General features: G+C 31.0%; 2 protein-coding genes across 2 annotated transcripts; one reads left to right on the top strand and one right to left on the bottom strand.

Moving 5' to 3' along the window:
- Window positions 1-5,931: 5,931 nt before the first annotated feature.
- On the bottom strand, window positions 5,932-10,027 carry LOC133285254 (uncharacterized). The gene is made up of 2 exons (XM_061482464.1): window positions 9,499-10,027; window positions 5,932-6,632 (listed from the first exon to the last, which is right to left on the bottom strand). The coding sequence occupies exons 1-2, from the start codon at window positions 9,935-9,937 to the stop codon at window positions 6,091-6,093; spliced, it is 981 nt and encodes a 326-aa protein (XP_061338448.1). The 5' UTR covers window positions 9,938-10,027; the 3' UTR covers window positions 5,932-6,090.
- A 5,887-nt stretch (window positions 10,028-15,914) lies between these two features.
- On the top strand, window positions 15,915-16,611 carry LOC133285230 (calvin cycle protein CP12-2, chloroplastic-like). Its single transcript, XM_061482438.1, has one exon. The coding sequence runs from the start codon at window positions 15,991-15,993 to the stop codon at window positions 16,384-16,386; it is 396 nt and encodes a 131-aa protein (XP_061338422.1). The 5' UTR covers window positions 15,915-15,990; the 3' UTR covers window positions 16,387-16,611.
- Window positions 16,612-18,200: the final 1,589 nt, after the last annotated feature.

Below are 18,200 nucleotides of genomic sequence, written 5' to 3'. Positions count from 1 at the left end.
TGTGTGGCTTCAAGCTTTTGTTATTTGCACAAAAAGAAAAGGTAATTGGCTGATAACAATAGGAAATCATTCTCTTTCTATTGGTGGCAGAAGCTACCCTAATTGTTATGATGTTTGTTCAGTTACTTTCGGGGCAATATTTCATGGTTCCGATTTTGGTGACTTGGGATGTTAGAGATATTATAAAGTTATTCGTAAGTCTTATGTTTGGATATGCTATACATATCTCAAATGCCCGATTGTGTGATACAGTGATTTTCTGCACAAAAATCAAGTTTGCTTCTGGAAGCATGTTTCACTAAAATTTGAAAAATGCATGCACCAAAAAAGAGAGGAAAAATGCAGCTTTTGCGTTGGGTTTAGAATTTCATTCTATTTTCCTACAAACTTACTTTTCCAAAATAAATTACTTCAGATTCGCTTTTAACCGATATCAATTTAGCAAAATGAAGATTATTCAAATTAAGTCTACAAAAGCTCATTTAAATGCACACTTAGGCTTTGATATGGTACTAAATCTTTCTTACCAAGTGATAAGGAGTTCATCTTTGCTCTCTCTATTCTAATAATTAGTTGAATTTTAACATAACATAAAGCGGCGGCGTACACTATTTTCCTTTCGAGTTCAAGGGATCATACTTTGCATTACCGGATGTGTTTGAAATATTATAATGTTTAGGGTAAGTGGCGGAGCCTCATTGAGACCAGCTAGTGCCTTCGCACTGGCTTGGTTTTCATCAGCTCCTACAGAACCATTGTCGACTGTAATCCTGGTAGGGGGGAAATGAGAGAAATTCCCTGTTGGCATTGGCTTGGACAAGGTTTTGCAGCAATGTTCTGAAAAACTCTGCTCCGATTTTCGATCCCAATTCCTCAAAGAACTCGTCGATAAGTTCTACATAGGGAATTTATCAGTGCTTCAGGTCAAATTTCTGTTCTTGAACTTTATTGCTTTTCTAGGGTTTGATCAAGATTTGAGCTTGCGTGTGTTTTGTTTGGGATTGGGGTCTTAAATCAATGAAATTACATTAAGGGTTTGTTTTGTTACCAATCTAATTTATTGCTTTCTCAAGTTGCACGCAGTCATGACAGATCTGGTTTTGAATTCGAATCTTGTTTTGTCTATTCGAAACCTTGATTTGTTTACGTTTGGGGTCTTAAATCAATGAAATTACATTAAGGGTTTGTTTTGTTACCAATCTAATTTATTGCTTTCTCAAGTTGCACGCAGTCATGACAGATCTGGTTTTGAATTCGAATCTTGTTTTGTCTATTCGAAACCTTGATTTGTTTACGTTTGAGTCATGGATGAAGGGAATTTGCTTGTCTTGGGTTGACCAGAAACTTTCAGGGAACTTGTGTTTGACTTGAAATTGGCACAACCCCCTTTAATTTTTAGTGAGTTTTGATTCAAATGTATTTCTGGAAAAAATGAACATTGGTCGTATCAAATTTGTGATATATCTATCCTGAGCACCCAAGGTTTCTTTTTGAAAGGTGGTCTTTTTAACTTGGATTGGGTTTTTTTGTCTGAAAAGGTTGTATCCTTATTTTATTTGCTTGTTGTCAATGCATCTTTTTTGTCGGACATTTTGCTTTTTTTTGGCTAATTTTGTCAAGGGCTCATGGCTCCTAGTGCTGCTGGGCTAAAAGTTTTTCACTTTTTTTAATTTTTATTGCTTTTGAATCTGCATGTTTTTGTGTGCACTTGTCTTTCCAGTACATAATCTTTGGTTTACGAGATTCTATATGCTTATTCTTCCTCCAAGAGCAATTCCACCCTTGAATATACTTGGTCTTGCAATTTTTCTTGTAGAAAGAAAATTTCTTCCTTTTTAAGGTATGTGAGAATTTTCTTGTATGAGAGACTCTTCTATGATTTACAGTTATGCACTGTACAATATTTTTCTTTTTAATGTATTCAAATAAGTTTGAGTAAACTGCAGTTATAGACTGTAATCAACTTCGTTGTCGTGCTACTCTCAACCCCAATCATTGGTGCTGGAATCTGGCTAACAAATGAGCCAGCCAATACCTGTGTCAATTTTCTACAATGACCTGTAATCATCCTAGGGGTTCTAATCCTGGTTGTAGATCTGGCAGGTTTCATTGGAGCCTTTTGGAGAATCTCTTGACTCCTAATATTCTACCTCATTGCCATGCTTGTGCTCATAATTTGCTAGTGGTTTAATGGCTGGGTTATATTTTTTGGCACTGCTTAAAATTCTTGTCTGGCTCCGCCACTGTTTAGGGTTTTAGGGTAGTTTTTACAAGAGGATGTGTTAGAAGCACAGTAAAATTCTGGGTTTAAGGAGAGTACGGTTGGTAAAAATAAAATGCATTGCTGCATTTTTTAGAGGAACACGAATACGAAATTACACTAAATATAGTTCTGAGCCGTTTGAGCTTAATGGAGATGAACGACCACTATAGCATTTTGAAGTCATTCTCAAATTACGATTCGTAGTTTGGATGTGTTTACAAGTTGCTGGAAGAAATTTCAATCCTAAAACCACTGAGCAGATATCAATCTTTGATTATTTGAGGACCTATTTTCGGCAAGTACAGTTACGTGACTTCTTGATTATGCTTTGACAGTAAACTTTTATAATTGGCTAGGATATCACATGAACGACTTTCTACCAAGGCCCGGTAACAAAGTCTGACTAGACTAGAAATGTAAATCATGATGAATGTTCCGCATTTCAATTTGAGAATCTGGTGATTGCTTCTGAGGTGGAGACTCTTGACACGATCCTGCACAATATTAAATGGTTTTTTGGTAAAGGAGAAATTTCTTTGTGCCAGGAATTATGATTTTTAGGAATATGATAAAAGTCATTTTTTTAGAAATGTTACCAAAAAATTATTTGGTAGGCCAAAATATTATCAGAATTTTGTTTCAAAAAAGTATAAAAAAAATTCAACACCTGAAATTCCTTGAATATCACCAAGGAGTGATATTCTTAGATGACATTTTGGAGAAAAAAATTGTACACAAAATGAAATTTCAGAAATTATGCCTCAAATTATGAATATAACACAGATAAACAATAAATTGGGCAAAAGATGAAGCAAATCAATGTTGATGGCAATAAGCTAGAAATTATACTGGCGGTTGGGGGCAAGTATAGAATTTTGTTTAGGATGGTTGGCATATTTATTTTTCCACGCACTTAAGCTAATTTGACAATTTTTTTCATGAATAAGATTTAAATCTTGCTGATAGTAAGAAGTAAGAACTTCAAAGGACTGTATGTATGAATGTATAGTTTATAGGGACTTGAATTCAACAGAGATTTGAGTATTTAAGTTATTACATTGGGGCTTCAATACAAGATTATATGAGCAATTACTTGCGTAAAAATAAAATAAAACAAAATCAAGAGAGACTTCTGGATTTATAATTGGAACTTTGAGCTCTAAATTGAAATATTAAAATTTTAAGTATAATACCAACTTTTAATTCTTTATACTATAATAACAAAAATATGTATATAGTTGGTTCTAATTTTAATAGAATTTAAATAGAAATTGTGATTAGATTATCTCAATTATTGTTTTGTTGTCCAAATAAAACTTTACTGTTCTACTACAATAACATTTAATTTACGAGGTAGGATATTTATATAATATTTTCTCTACTATTAACTCACTAGTACTCTAATCACCGATGAATCAAATTTTTCAGCAAAAAGTGCATTGAAGAGAGAAAAAAAAAGTTATTGAACAACTCAAAAATTTGATCCAATGATGATTAGAGTGGTAGTGAATTTGTAGTAGAAAAAAATGATAGTATGAATATTCTACTTCTTAATTTACAACATTAATATTATAAACACAGTAAAAGGATGCTTTTGGATTTATTTTTAGAAAAAAAAAAAATACTTCGTCTATTTTTATTTTTTACTTTATAATTATTAATTTTGTTGACTAGCATTAAAAAAAATGTTTAAATGTAAGCAAAAATGAAATATTTAATAGTCGAATCATTCTTATTTCAATCAGTGTCTTAGATGTGCAATGATATATGAATGTAAATATTTTGTAAAAAAGTTTGATACATAGAATATATTAGATGCTAAGTGCAAGAATTTAACTTCTTGAAAAGAGCAACAGAACAAGGTCTCAAGGATAACAATTTCTTATGGAAAGGTAAAGAAGTCATTGTGGCTCTGATATTGGAGTTAGACTCTTTGGACTGAATATGGAGATTGAATATAAAGATTTTTTTCTTGCTAATTCTTTGTATAATGGATGAGAAAAGTATTTCTCCAGTCATTATTTCCAGTAAGTTTAAAATAACGTCGTTATGGAGTTGTAAGATTAAAAAATTATAATGATAAAGACTAATATAATCTTACAATATATTAAAATTATAAAAATATCTTAATTTCTGTTCTAAAACGTCGTCGTTTTGAGCTCGCCGGAGATAATTTATCTTGGAGAAATCCTTTACCCTTAAAGGATTTGATAAAGATAAGGAAAGGGCATATTAAATGTCTGGATGCGTGTGATTGCTGAAATGTTATTAGATATAGTTTGAACCGAGAGGCAAGCCATTTTTATAAGATAGTTAGCGTCTTAATAATTTTTTTGGGTCTTAATTTTTTAACTAGCGGATGACGCACATCTTTGATTCACCGTCCATGTTTTCGTTGACCCAGAAAATAAAAGTATTCTCTCATATTGGTTCCATTTGAATTGTCCACGAAATTAATTCTCGTGGAAACATGGGGGATTATACCACATTTTCACAAGACTTACTTGTTCAAACTCCAGGTAGTTGATACTGTGCAAGTTTGATTGCTAGTAGGGATGAAAGTGGGCCGGATCGGTCTACAGGAACTTACGGCTTGGCCTACGTCAGGCCAGTTCTGATCTAGTATATTTCCTAAAACAGGTCAGGTTTGGACCTTGAAAAAGCTTGTTTAATAAAAAGGCCGTATGCTCATTTTCACAAGGTTTGGCCTATAAGTCTACAGGCTGACCTATATTGTATTATTTATTTTAAATAAAATAAAATAGAATAAGTATAATTTGAAGAAAAAACAAAAGATATAAATTTAATCAATTGCAATTATTTATAACTTAATTATATTCGATTATATTTTAATAGAAATCTGATTTTATTTCTTATGTAGGAGGAATCAACATCTCATCATGTTAGATTGAGATTTTATTTCTTATGTAGGAAGAATCAACATCTCATCATATTACAAGCATCATGATGTGTTTGTTGGATTCATGTAGTTATTTTAATTTACATAGTATGAATTTGTTTGTTGGATCTGATGAAATATATGTTATTTAGTTTGAACATTTTGCTTTTGAAATTGACTTAAATGCAGATTGTACGAGTTTTGTTGTGATTCAGTATTTTGTAAAGTTAATTCATGATTCTACTTGGAAGTTAAAAATTAACAGGCTAGACCAGGCCATTTGTTTTTTTATAAATGGGTCAAACCAGACTAATAGTTAGACTCATACTAAGCTTGAGCCAAGTCAAATTAAAATTTTTTGACGTGAGATTGAGCTTTTCGGTACAAAGCTTGGCTCAGCCCAGTCTACTTTCATCCCTAATTGCTAGAGCAAAAAGCAAAAAGGATCTGCTAATTGAAGGTGAATACAACCTCTCTGCCGTTTAACTCATTCTATGGTAATCCGACATTTAAAGTTTCTATTCCTTACTAAAGAGGAATGTTTCAAGCAGTGCATGCTTATTCTACTTCAGTAAAAATATTTAATTATGGAATTTAAAATAAGCTGTGCAACTGGCCCCTAAAGATTACTTGGTAATGTATATGATTAGTTCCGCATGCTTCCAATGCAATGGCCCAAAACAAAAATAGAGAAAAGCCTTCCATCAAGACAACACAACAAAACAGAGCACCTATTCGGGCATCTAACATACAAATGTTGAGTTCAGATTCAACGTAAACCATTGAGGAAAAGAAATGTTACAAAACCAAACATAAAAATAAGCCAAGGCACACCAAATTCTAATAAAACGTCCACTAAAATCATAAATGTATGATTCCAACATATCCCCAATTCCCCACTGTTTAGATTTATTGAAAAAAGTATCATTCAAAAGACTGCCTCAACAATAGCATGCTTCCTTTTAGGATATCCAATTCCAAGAATATGGTTTAAATACACCTTCCCATCTTTCACGGTTGCTGCTGTGGCCAAGCGATGTCTAGGCCCTGAGAATGTTGCCACAACAGAAGCTGTATTCCACCCATCTGAACTCTCCACTAACCTCGCAGAAGGATTCCCAGCAACTACCAACTTAGTAGAAGTTAGTAATTCTAAACCATCTCCAAAATAAAGGGGTCCTCCCTCTACCTTTATAATGTTCACTTCCTCTCCTTTTGTTAAATCAATCTTGAACAAGTTGCCACTGAATGTGTGAACCACTATAAGGAATCCATCTGGGTGGTAAACAATTCCATTTAGCCCAACCAAGTTATTGTACCAATCTTTTGGAGTAAAAAGTGGGCTTCTTATGATTGATAGAAGCTTCCCTTCCACCCCAACTTTCCAGATTTTATTGGCTTTTGCATCGCTGACATAAGCATTGCCTTCTGCATCAACTGCAACATCGTCTGCAAAAGATTTCTCATCGCCTGCATCCAATGGAAAAACATGACATTCTTAAAATAAACAATAGTTTCGTTGCAACTCGCGGGCAATTTCCAACAGCAAATTTAATAATGCATAATGTCACCACAATCAACCAGCTGTATCTAGGCTAACACAATTTGGAAGTTATACATTATTTAAGAGCCAACAATATAATAGGACATGTAATAATAGGACATCCAATAAGTCAATAACGGGTACTGGGGTTGGTATGTCCTTTCCCTTAGGTCTATTGGCATGCATAGTTCATAACTTCCTACATTGAGGTAACATGACAAACATCCGTATGTTCCCTTTCTTTTATTTCATGCCCACTGGAGTAGACTGGTGCATTTGCAGACATGTTTTGTGGCGTTGATATACATGTCAAACAACAAAATAGTAAATGAACAAACTAACTTGGAAGCGAACCAGCGAAAATATATATATATATATATATATATATATATATATATATCTTATCGTTTCACAAATTGTTTGAGATAATTTTATCTCCGGTTATTAAATTTTTACCTCACAAAAATGGATCAATGGTGGTAGTGATAAAGGAAGAGAGAGAAAAAGAGAATCATATCGATTCAAAGTTAATATAAAAAATAAATAAATAAAACGACGTAGTTTTGAAATTACCGGAGCAGCTTGAGAAATATTTTTCTCATATATATATATAATATATATATATATATGAAGTAGGATCCTTTGACACCTCATCTGAGAGCCATTAGATCAAAAAAATCAACAACTCTAATTTGCAAGCATGTGACACCATTGATCTTTTTTGATCTAACGATTATCAGATAAGATGTCAAATTTAAAATTTGACACTGGTGTCAAAGTATCCTACCTCTATATATATATATATATATATATATATATATATATATATATATATATTAAGTTTTATGCAGTTGTGTCGGAAAACAAATTGTCTGCCACACAAACCAAAAAATCGAGACCCACAAATTTATATATTTTTTTTTTGATAACATTAAGGGGCGAACCCCCAGACCCACAAATTTATTTAAAAAAAACAAAAACGAGAAACGATGTGAGAACGGTGACAGTAAGCTTTCTACAAAACAATCAAATAATTGCTATATATATATATATATATATATATATATATATATATATATATACACGTGAAAGTATTAAATGTAAAGAATCATAACTATATAAAAGATGAAAATAATAAATATGGAGAATCATAATCACACACCTGTCATTGTTGTCATCTCTGTACGTAAAACGATTGCAGAACTAATTTTATCATATATACAACATATATTTATGGGTTATATTTATCTCCTTTTATATGAGAAAAATAATTTTTCTCCACACACAAAAGAGGGATTGGTCCCACCACTTTTTTTTCTTTCTCCTCTTATCTATGGATCTCACTTGTAATTGTATTTCTACAACATAAGGTAACTATTTTTCTAAAATATAACAAAAGTATTTCTCAATATTTATATATATACGGTGCAGATTATATTTACAAATTTTTTATTTACAAACGTTTTCTTTACAAATTATACTATGTTTGACCTATGTGTGACCGGTCATACACTCTTGATTGAAGTCTAACTATTCATACTTTGTATAGTTTATAAATTTGTAAGAAAATAAGTTTGTAAATAATATTTTCCTTTATATATATATATATATATATATATATATATATATATATATATATATATTACCGTTTGAATGTCATACCTACCATTACCAAGCACCAACCATAACTTGTCCTGTGCAATGGTACTATGTAGCTTATTCCAAGCGGATTCCAAATGACTGTATTAGATTAATATTGGGTGGGTATGCACATCACACATCTTTAATAGCTTTATGGTTATTTTATCGAATAATTTCATACTTTACAAATAGCAATTATTTTTGTCCCTTTTACTGTAACAGTAGTTCAATAGCAATTACACCCTTTACATTTTATCTAGGTTCAATAAAAACTTCAAAGAAAAAAAAAAACCCACTACAACGTTTCCTTGTATTAAAAAATTTGAAAAAAGAATAACAACAAGCATGAAACGGTGAGCAATTCAACCATCTAGATATACGTAGAGCATATTTAAAAAAGTTTTCATGAAGCTAAAGGCAAAAAGTGAAGACCAAACGTGCAGTTCAAATATATTGTGGAATAAAAAATACGAATAAAGACATATCCCCAATCCCACGAGGAGATCGCACCTCGCAAACGAGCATCTTGCATCGTTCGGCTTTATACAAAGATTCCAAACCATATGCATCATTAAATTCCAAATGTCATTAAAGAATATTAAGATGTTAAGGGCTTTTTAAAATAAGAATCAAATAATATCTATTTAATTATTTATTTATGAATTTGATATTTGTCATTTTAAATTATATAGGTTAGACACAAAGAATACAAATCATGAAGAAAAAGTGAATAATTTTTTTTAATTTAAATTTTAAATAAAATAATAATATTTTATGTCTATCTCTCTCAAAATAAGATTATTTTATGTCATTTAAAAGAATAAATATTTTTTCTTTAAAAAAAGAAAAAGATAATAATTTACTCACTTTAGACCTAATTTCCGTTTAAAACTATACACTCTACTTTACACAGATATAACCATGAATCATTTCACTCTCGTAAAGAAGATACACCTTTATTTATTTATTTTGTCAATTCTCTCTATTTCTTTATCTATTCCTTACTCTCTCTTTAAATCACATAATTTTACACCCCTTTAAAATCACACCCATTTTTTCCAATATTTAGTTCAGATTATAAAAATAAAAAAAACATGTTGAGCTGCATATGTGAAGGACGAAAAAGATGGAGTTAAGTGCAGAAAAGCTTACTCGAACCGGTGAGTTGGGTAAGAAAGATGCGATTCCACGTGGAGAGATCATAGGCTGCAAGTGCACCATATCGATTTCCGAATACGTCAGCGTGAACCACTAGAACCCGATTTCCGGGTGTATCGATAACCATACCCAAAGATGCATTTCCTGACAAGTTTGGCTCTTTGACCACTGTTACCTCCTCCAATAATGTCACAGGCGATTTTTTATCTGTTACTGAAACCGAACCAACACCACCTTCGAAGAAAGACACAATAAAGCGGTGGTGAACAGGGTCCCACTTAGCGCATTCTCTGAACCAGCCAGTACTGTGGTAGTGATAGACATGAGTCGTGGGTTGTGCTCGTTCTAACGAGACGATGATGCCGACGGTTACGGCTGAGAGGAGTACAAGGAAGCCGAGAAATTTTGGAGAACAGAGCCACGAAAGGGCCATGGGAGAGAGTTTAGGTGATCGTGTGACAACAAAGTTTGAAAATTAAGGGGAACAGAACGAGGTACAAGTTTGATACTTAGAAGTTAGAAGTAGTAGGTAGAATTTGGTTGAGGGAGGGTGAGAATAGAAATTTCAAATTTATTGATTACTTAAATAAAATGCCAATGTTGGAAAATTTTGTCAGGTCAAATACGAAAGATATTTACTGATTAGTTAAAGGGATTTATTATTTTTATGTTGCATAAGAAATAATTTATTTTTTACACACACAAATTTAATATGGATCTCACTTTATTTTTATTTTTTATATTTGAAAGTGGATTCCACTTACATAAATGAGTCTTTAGGAGATAATAGTTATCTCTTACTCCACGAGAAAATTACTACCCTTACTTAAAAGGCTTTAATGTTTTTTATAACAAATGTATAAAAGTTATCTGCGTTTATTTTTAAAATAATGTTGTTTTGAGTTAAAAAATTAAAAAATTATAATAAAAAATACTACTATAATCTTAAAATAAATTATAATTATAAAAATACTTTAATTTCTGTCTCAAAACAATATTATTTTGGACTCAATATAAATAACTTATCTACGTTAATAAAAAAAACAACTGTTGCTTAAATATATTTATCTCTTGAAAGAAATAAATAATTACACTACTGAATTTGCGTATACAAATTTAGTATTATTTGTCTTACTTAAAAAGTATAGTTATATAAGGTAGCCTTTTTCTTTGTCTAGATTGTGTTTAATCACTCTAATCCAATTTGTGTTTTAATTCAATAGTGTAAAATAAACAATTTTAAATAGCTAAACATTAATTTGATCTTTATGTTATCTATATCAATTATAACTTTAATTTTTTTATTAACTATTTTTATTATTATAACTTTTTTCCTTTAAGAATAACTATTTTACTTTGTATCTTTTATCCTTTTATAATAATATTTCTATGATAAAAACACACCCCATATTAGAAGAATTAATTTATATTTGTCCTTTTACATGATACTAAATTATGTTATTTTAAATTATAGAAAAAATACACAATGAAAGTCATATAAGAAGAAATTGATTTATTTTTTTAATTTAAATTTTAAATAAAAAATATAAATTTTAACTAAAATAATCAACTTTTTTTGGGTAAACAAAATAACTATACTTTAAAGGAACAAACATTTTTTTCTTAGAATAAATAAATATTGGTAGCTCACAAAAAAAATTATTGGTAAAATTTGCAAGACAATATATTAATTTTGGAAAAATATTTTCTCATGTTACATTAGAATTCAATTCTCATGTGACCTTTCGATTTACGTGAAAAGCTTTTCTTTTCTTTCTTTTTTTCAATAAATATGGAGTCCACCCCTAGTTAAGTCACAACATGATAATTCAATTATCATACAACATAAGAAAATCAAATCCCATTATTTTACTACTAACAATGTAAAAATCAGAAACAGTAGCTAACCTTGTACGATGAAAAAGAAACAGTTTTCCAAAGTTAATTTAAAATTTATTAACAAGAAAAGGTCCTTAGATTTATAACCGCCCAAACGAAATTCTAGTTGGGCTTTAAGGGCCCAGATGACCCATAGCCTTTAAAGATACTAGATGGATACCCTTTCATTTGTCTCTGTTGTTAGAATAGTTGGATCTTTTGTGTTGAGATTTTTATGATGTTAGAATTTGTTGATGGGCTGGGCTTGCTTGTACTAGGTGCATTGCACCTGTGCTTGACACAGAATAATAGTATACATGTATTAGGTAAGTGTTTTATACTATGATGCACGGACACGGACACGGAATACTACATGACACGACACGTCGAGACGTTAATTTTAAAAAATGTCATATTTTGAAACATTGAGACACGTTTTGATATTAAATAAAATTTTAATATATATAATATAATTTATATTTAATACATATAAGAGTCCATAATAAGTCATATAACCAATCAAATATTTAAATTTCATAACATAAATATAAATATAAATATTTTTTCGTACTTTTTTAATTTTTCATGTCAAATTTCATAACAGAAAAAAATTAATTTATAAATTATTTCTTTTATATTTAGTTAACAAAATAAAATTAAGATTCAAAAAAAAAAACGTGTCCGAACGTTGATCGAGTGTCGAAAAAATTGACTGTGTCGAAAAAACGTGTCGGAACGTGTCAAAGAGTTGACCGCGTGTCCACAAATGTTGACCACATATCAGACGCGTGTCAGAGCATGTCCGAGTCGGACACGTGTCTGACATACAAAATTTCAAAAAAGTAGCGTGTCCGTGTTATATAGGTTTTATATCATAACATGACTATTATTCAGAACCTTATTAGTAAAATATATTCTCTGTTCTCCATTCCATTCAATCCCTAAATTTCAACACTAAAAAACTTTACAAATGCAAAGTTCGTTACTAGGAGTAAAAAAATATTGCTGAGCGCTATCTTGAATATGTAAATAGGCATCTGTTTGTCCTACAGTAAGCTTTTATAATTGGCTAGGATATCACATAACGGTCTTTCTACTAAAAGGCCTGGTATCGAAGTCTGACTAGACAAGAAATGTAAATCACGATGAATGTTCCTCATTTCAATGTGAGAATCTGGGGATTGCTTCTGAAGTGAAGACTCTTGACCCGATCCTGCACAATATTAAAGACGTTTGATAAAAGAGAAATTTTTTCATGTCAGAAAATCTTGATTTTGAGGAATATGATGGGAAAGTCACTTTTTCGAATTTATCAAAAAATTGTTTGGTATACTAAAATATTATCGGAATTTTGTTTCAATAAAAGTGTAAACAAATTTCAATACCTGGGGGATTCTATGAATACCACCAAAGGGGTGATATTCTTATATGGCATTTTGGAAGAAAAATTATACACAAAACTTAATTTGAAAAAAATCAAATTCCAAAAAAAAATTCCGAAATCTTATACTAAACGTGAATAAATAAGATTATTATTATCACTTTTCCGAAAATCTTAAAAAATTCTCTCTACCAAACACCCTTTAAAAGTCTTTTAAATATTTGGTTTATGTTTGCCCTCAAAAAAATGCTTGGATAAAGTGTGAATAGAGTCCATTTAAATGCCAATATAGAAGTGTTTTTTAACAAAAATTAAAGATATTTAAATTTTGAAAAAACTATTTAAAGGGAGAAGGAGAAGTCTCTATAAGGTCTAGTTCCACTCTCCTTGGTTGCCCCTTAGGATATTCTACTTTTGCAAGAAGGGAGGGGGAGGGGAGGGTGTAGGTGATATATACTATTATACATGCACGCAGCTAGCCAGCTGCTATGCACGTGCATGTAGAAGATAAAATTATATTAAAAAAATTTGTTTTTATTTTTGTCCCAATTGCCCTTGCCTTAATTAGATGTAGGTGAAACGTGTGGTTCACTCATTAGCTATCATGCATATGGGAACTAATTTTAATTCAAATATTATTTGGATTTTTCAAAATTGCCCCAGCGTTATTTGAAAAAATTCAAATTTGTCAATGGGTTCGCAACTGTTCTTTCTCAAATCATCACAATTTTTCCAGTGGCCAGGGCCAAAAAAAAAACTCAATCAATGTCAAAAGATTCACCGGGTAGAATTCTGCCAACGTGAAGGTTGTATTATTTTTAAAAACTCATCTAGTACTAACATTGTACCATAATTTTTTAAGAAAACTTGTACCATTTTTAAAAATTAGTTGGAGTCTAACATACAAGTGGCTTCGCCATTAAACTTTTCGTCGGTTCCCAACTGGCCACATGGCGATTGTTCCTGTGTCGTTTCACTTGCAGATCGATGTATTTTCGACCAATAGCGGACCTAAAATTTTTTTTAATGTCTGCACACTTAGACTAAAAGAATAAAGAAAAAAAAATTAAGAAAATTTTAAATATATTAAAATAAAAAAGAATATAAAAAAAGAAAAAAAAACTTTAACTTAATATAAAAAAAGTAATCATGAGTCAATTAAACTGTTACAATAGAATATTTTGGGTCCTCAACAAAAATTGCGGGCCTCAATTTAATCTCTTAGGAAAAAAAATCTACTTGTGATCCCTCAAAATTCAAAAATAGATCCAGATAATCAAAATTATGGTCCTCTAAAATTCAAAAAGACTCATATTAATTCCTCAAAAGGACTAACATGGGTCTATTTTAGAATTTAAAGGGATTACGAGTCGACTTTATTTTTAAGAGATTAAATTAGGTCATGTAATTTTTGTTAATGACCCAAAATATATTTTATTTTATTTTTCTCCAAAAACTGTGTGTGTGCACTTGCACACACAGAGGTTCGCCCTGTTTTCGACAATAATTCAATTTCTATAAATAAAGGGCTTTGCGGTAGTCATGTTACAGGAATTTCATTTTTATTCCTGCAAACACATACATATTTTTTTATTAAGTTATTTTTTTTTCAAAAAAAAATTTATATGGGTGGGTCCCACAAATATTGTGTCAGTGACATGATATAACATTTATCCTGTGATATGGTGCTTCTTTTACCCATAAATAAAACCCAATGGCTTTAGAAAATGGGTTTAACTTTTCTTATGTTGTAGGATTGTAGGAGAGAAAAAAAGTAGAGAGAAGTTAAATGTGGGTCCCATATTTTATATTAAAAAAGAAAAGAAGAATTATTTGGCACGGAAAACGAATTTGTGTAGGAAAATGAGAGTATCTCATATGGCATGAGAGTATTATTTCCCTTAGAAAATTCACTAATTTTTTATCCCACGTTCGATATTTTGCCAAAATTATTTTGTATTGTTTCATCACTTGTACGCTTTTTTAAGCATTCGATTGTGTGCCTCATTGTTCTTAATCGGTAGTGCCACCTTGCTTGAGATAAATTCATTCTACCGTGTGAGGTAACTGTCCACTGTTTTTTTACATTGGTGGACAGGACAAATTTACTTTGAGGGAATAACTTCAGTTGGGTTTAAATTTTTTGCATTTATTATCATTCACTTATTCCTTTATTACAAAATTTCATTTCTTTACTGTTCTGTTTTCGGATTCATCTACTTAGGTTCTTTGGTTCTCCAGCTTTGTTATATCTTTTACATACAGTGGCACTAACAATAATTTACTCAAAGTTCTCCACAAACGAAGAGTGTCTTAAAAACATTTTTTTTTCTCTATTTTTAATTTGTGAAAAATTAATAACTAAAAATTATGTTAGATAAAATAATTTATTTTTCTGTTTTAGAGAATAAATAAGTAATCCATTCAAAATATTTTGAGTAAATACTCTTTTTGGTTCTAAAAAAAAAACACAGAACCCATTTTAATCCTTTAAAAAAAATCAATTTGTAATCCCTCTAAAATTTCGATTCTTTGAAATTGTGATCTTTCAAAAATTCAAAAAAGCTCACATTAATCTCTGAAAAATGATTAATATGAATTCTTATTTTCTAAGAGATTAAAATAAGTTTTGTGTTTTTTATTGAGTACACAAAAGGATATTTACTCAAAAAAAATTTAATTTTTTTTTTCATGCATGAACATAAAAATTGAAAGAAAAGTTATATCTCTAAAAAATAGGCTACATAATAGAAATATAGAACGGATGTTTTTCACGCCCGGATTATATTAGATCATGTCGTCTGATCATTTTGTTTGTATTATTTTACGGCAAATATCAGAACATCTGGTTGGCTAAAATGTGAGAACGTGTTGATGGACGGCTGATATTTTCGCGTCCAAACAAACATTTTTCTAAAAGAGCACCGAAATATCAAAGATTTTTTTTATGACTATTACAACTTAGAAACACCACGAACACACGCAAAAACAAATAAGAGCTAGAAAATCATTTCATGTCCCCATAAAAATAAAATATCTTAACATAGGTTCAACGTGGAAGGTAACAATTGGTTGTGACCAGATAAGAAGCATGCGTACACAATTATATACCAGCTTTGGTTATATATCTTCTTCACATATCCTATCCCCTTATTAAATAAACCTCATCGTTATTACAACGCATAGTTACTCAAACCAAAGCATCCAAGAGAAGAAGAATAAAAAGAATGGCAACAATAGCAGGTGTGAGCCTTTCAAGCCCAAGGGTACTTGCCAAGGGATCAGACTCACCACAAAAGACCCAAGCCATCAAGTTCCCACCACTGTTCAGTCTCAGCCAAAGGCGGCCTACTATGGTCGGGTCGGGTCGGATGATGAGCATCCGACCCGTGCGCGCAGCACCGGAAGGCTTATCGGAGAAGGTGGAGGAGAGCATAAAGAACGCTGAGGAGACCTGCTCGGACAACGCTGCTAGCGGCGAATGCGTGGCGGCGTGGGATGAGGTGGAGGAGCTGAGCGCGGCGGCGAGCCACGAAAGGGAGAAGAAGAAGGGTTCTGACCCGCTTGAGGCCTTCTGCAAGGACAACCCGGAGACTGATGAGTGCCGCACCTATGATAACTGATACCAACGTTGTTTCAAATGTCTCGTTTAGCTTTCTGTTGTTGCTCTAGTTAAACAGACACCATGTTATTAATTAATTTTTATTTAAGCGTAATTCAATAATCCATACCAAGTAAACCAGTCATTATTATAGGTTCGTCCCTTCATGGTAACTTTTATTTGAAATCATAGTTGTTTTATCTATATTTGTTTAAATTCATAAAATATGCATCTATATATTTCTATCCATATTTGTTTTTAAATTTTATTTTTCTCATTGCATGAGACAAGCTGAGATCTACTAAAAAATAGAAAGAAAACAAAAAAAGTGAGCCTCATTCATCTTTTTATATGTTGCATGACACACTTTGTAAATAAAAATTATTATTTTATTTGTTTTATAAATCAACATGTAATTAACTACTTTAAAATACTTAAGCTTACAATTTCCATATACGGTTGCTTATAAATTTGGTGACTGGCAGTCCAATTCAACCGATTATGGATATTGATATTCATGTGCGTAGCAATTTTCATTGGTATAAAACTTATCCTCACAGTTATTTGAGGCTGTTTTTAATTTACATAATTCCTACCACACAACGTATTATTGATATGCTTGAGAATTTATTGTACCTCGTCTTTTGAGTTGGAGTTGAAATAAGTATAAGGGGGAATATTAGTCACGTGTGTAGGAGACTAGAATTTCATATTATAGACATAAAGCATATGAAATTTATTTATTTATTTTAAAAGAGTGGATTTTATATGTTTTGTGTTTATAACATGAGATAATTAATTTTTTATAACATGAAATTAGTATTTCACCAAGTATAAATAAAGATTATTTATGGTTAATCGTTAAGAATATTTAGTCCTCGAAATTAGTGTTATGAAAAGAAAACTGAGGATTTAAGAAAACATTTAAAATAAAAATGCATGCATATAATGTAAAAGTAAATTTATCCTTTAGATGAAGAAAAAAAAAAATCACAGCATTTGGTCAAATTGGTGAAGTAATTTGAGCATTTAAGAAAAATAAATTTGAATGTATTTTATTTTCGAAATCAGTTATATTGAAAGAAAAGTGAGCATTAGAAAGAAAAAAAAACAAATGTATGTATGTAAGCAAATTAACAGTTATATTAAAAACTTACCCATCATCATGGATGAAGTAATATACGCGGGCCCTACACATACCTTATTAAGGCATCATTTCACACAAATTAGGAGAATTCTGACTGTATGGTTTATTTACAAAGACTCACGCATTTTACACGGTAAATGTCAGCATCATTTGCATAACAGAAAGCATTTCAGTGTCAGCAACTTCATAAGCATATATGTTTAAGGGGTTTGTATCTATTAGTCACGTGACACAAAAAAAAATTCTACACACATAATATTTTATGAGATCTGTATTTTTTAAAACAAAAATAAAAATAAAAATTAAAGCACGTAAAATGAATCTCAATAATATTACACAATCACTTTTTTAAAGCAAACATAACTCTTGTAAAACCATATGTTTAATGTCACGTATGTTATGCTGGGCTAGCTGATTTGAAGTTCAAAACTTGTTTTCGTTTTTATTTGCTCCATTGACAGGTTTGCTACTTGGGTGTGTGTGCGCGTTTTTTATTGTTAGAATTCAATCCTGCCCTTTTGTATAATTTCCTTTCCTGCGGTTATTTGCGTAAGGGAGGGAGTGATGGGTTTTGTTTTTCTTTATAAATGTCTTTGCTATTTGTGTTAATGTAATTAAAATTGAGTTTCTACATAAAAACAGAAGGAGTGATAGAAATGAAACAGAACGTAAATTTTTTACTTAAAAGT

The sequence above is a fragment of the Gastrolobium bilobum genome, unplaced genomic scaffold (assembly GCF_033153095.1).
Source record: "Gastrolobium bilobum isolate Gb01-03AN ecotype WA unplaced genomic scaffold, APGP_CSIRO_Gbil_v1 utg12170, whole genome shotgun sequence".
Taxonomy (NCBI): Eukaryota; Viridiplantae; Streptophyta; class Magnoliopsida; order Fabales; family Fabaceae; genus Gastrolobium; species Gastrolobium bilobum.
The sequence above is the reverse complement of the archived record's forward strand: the minus strand, read 5'-3'. Positions and strand labels throughout refer to the sequence as shown.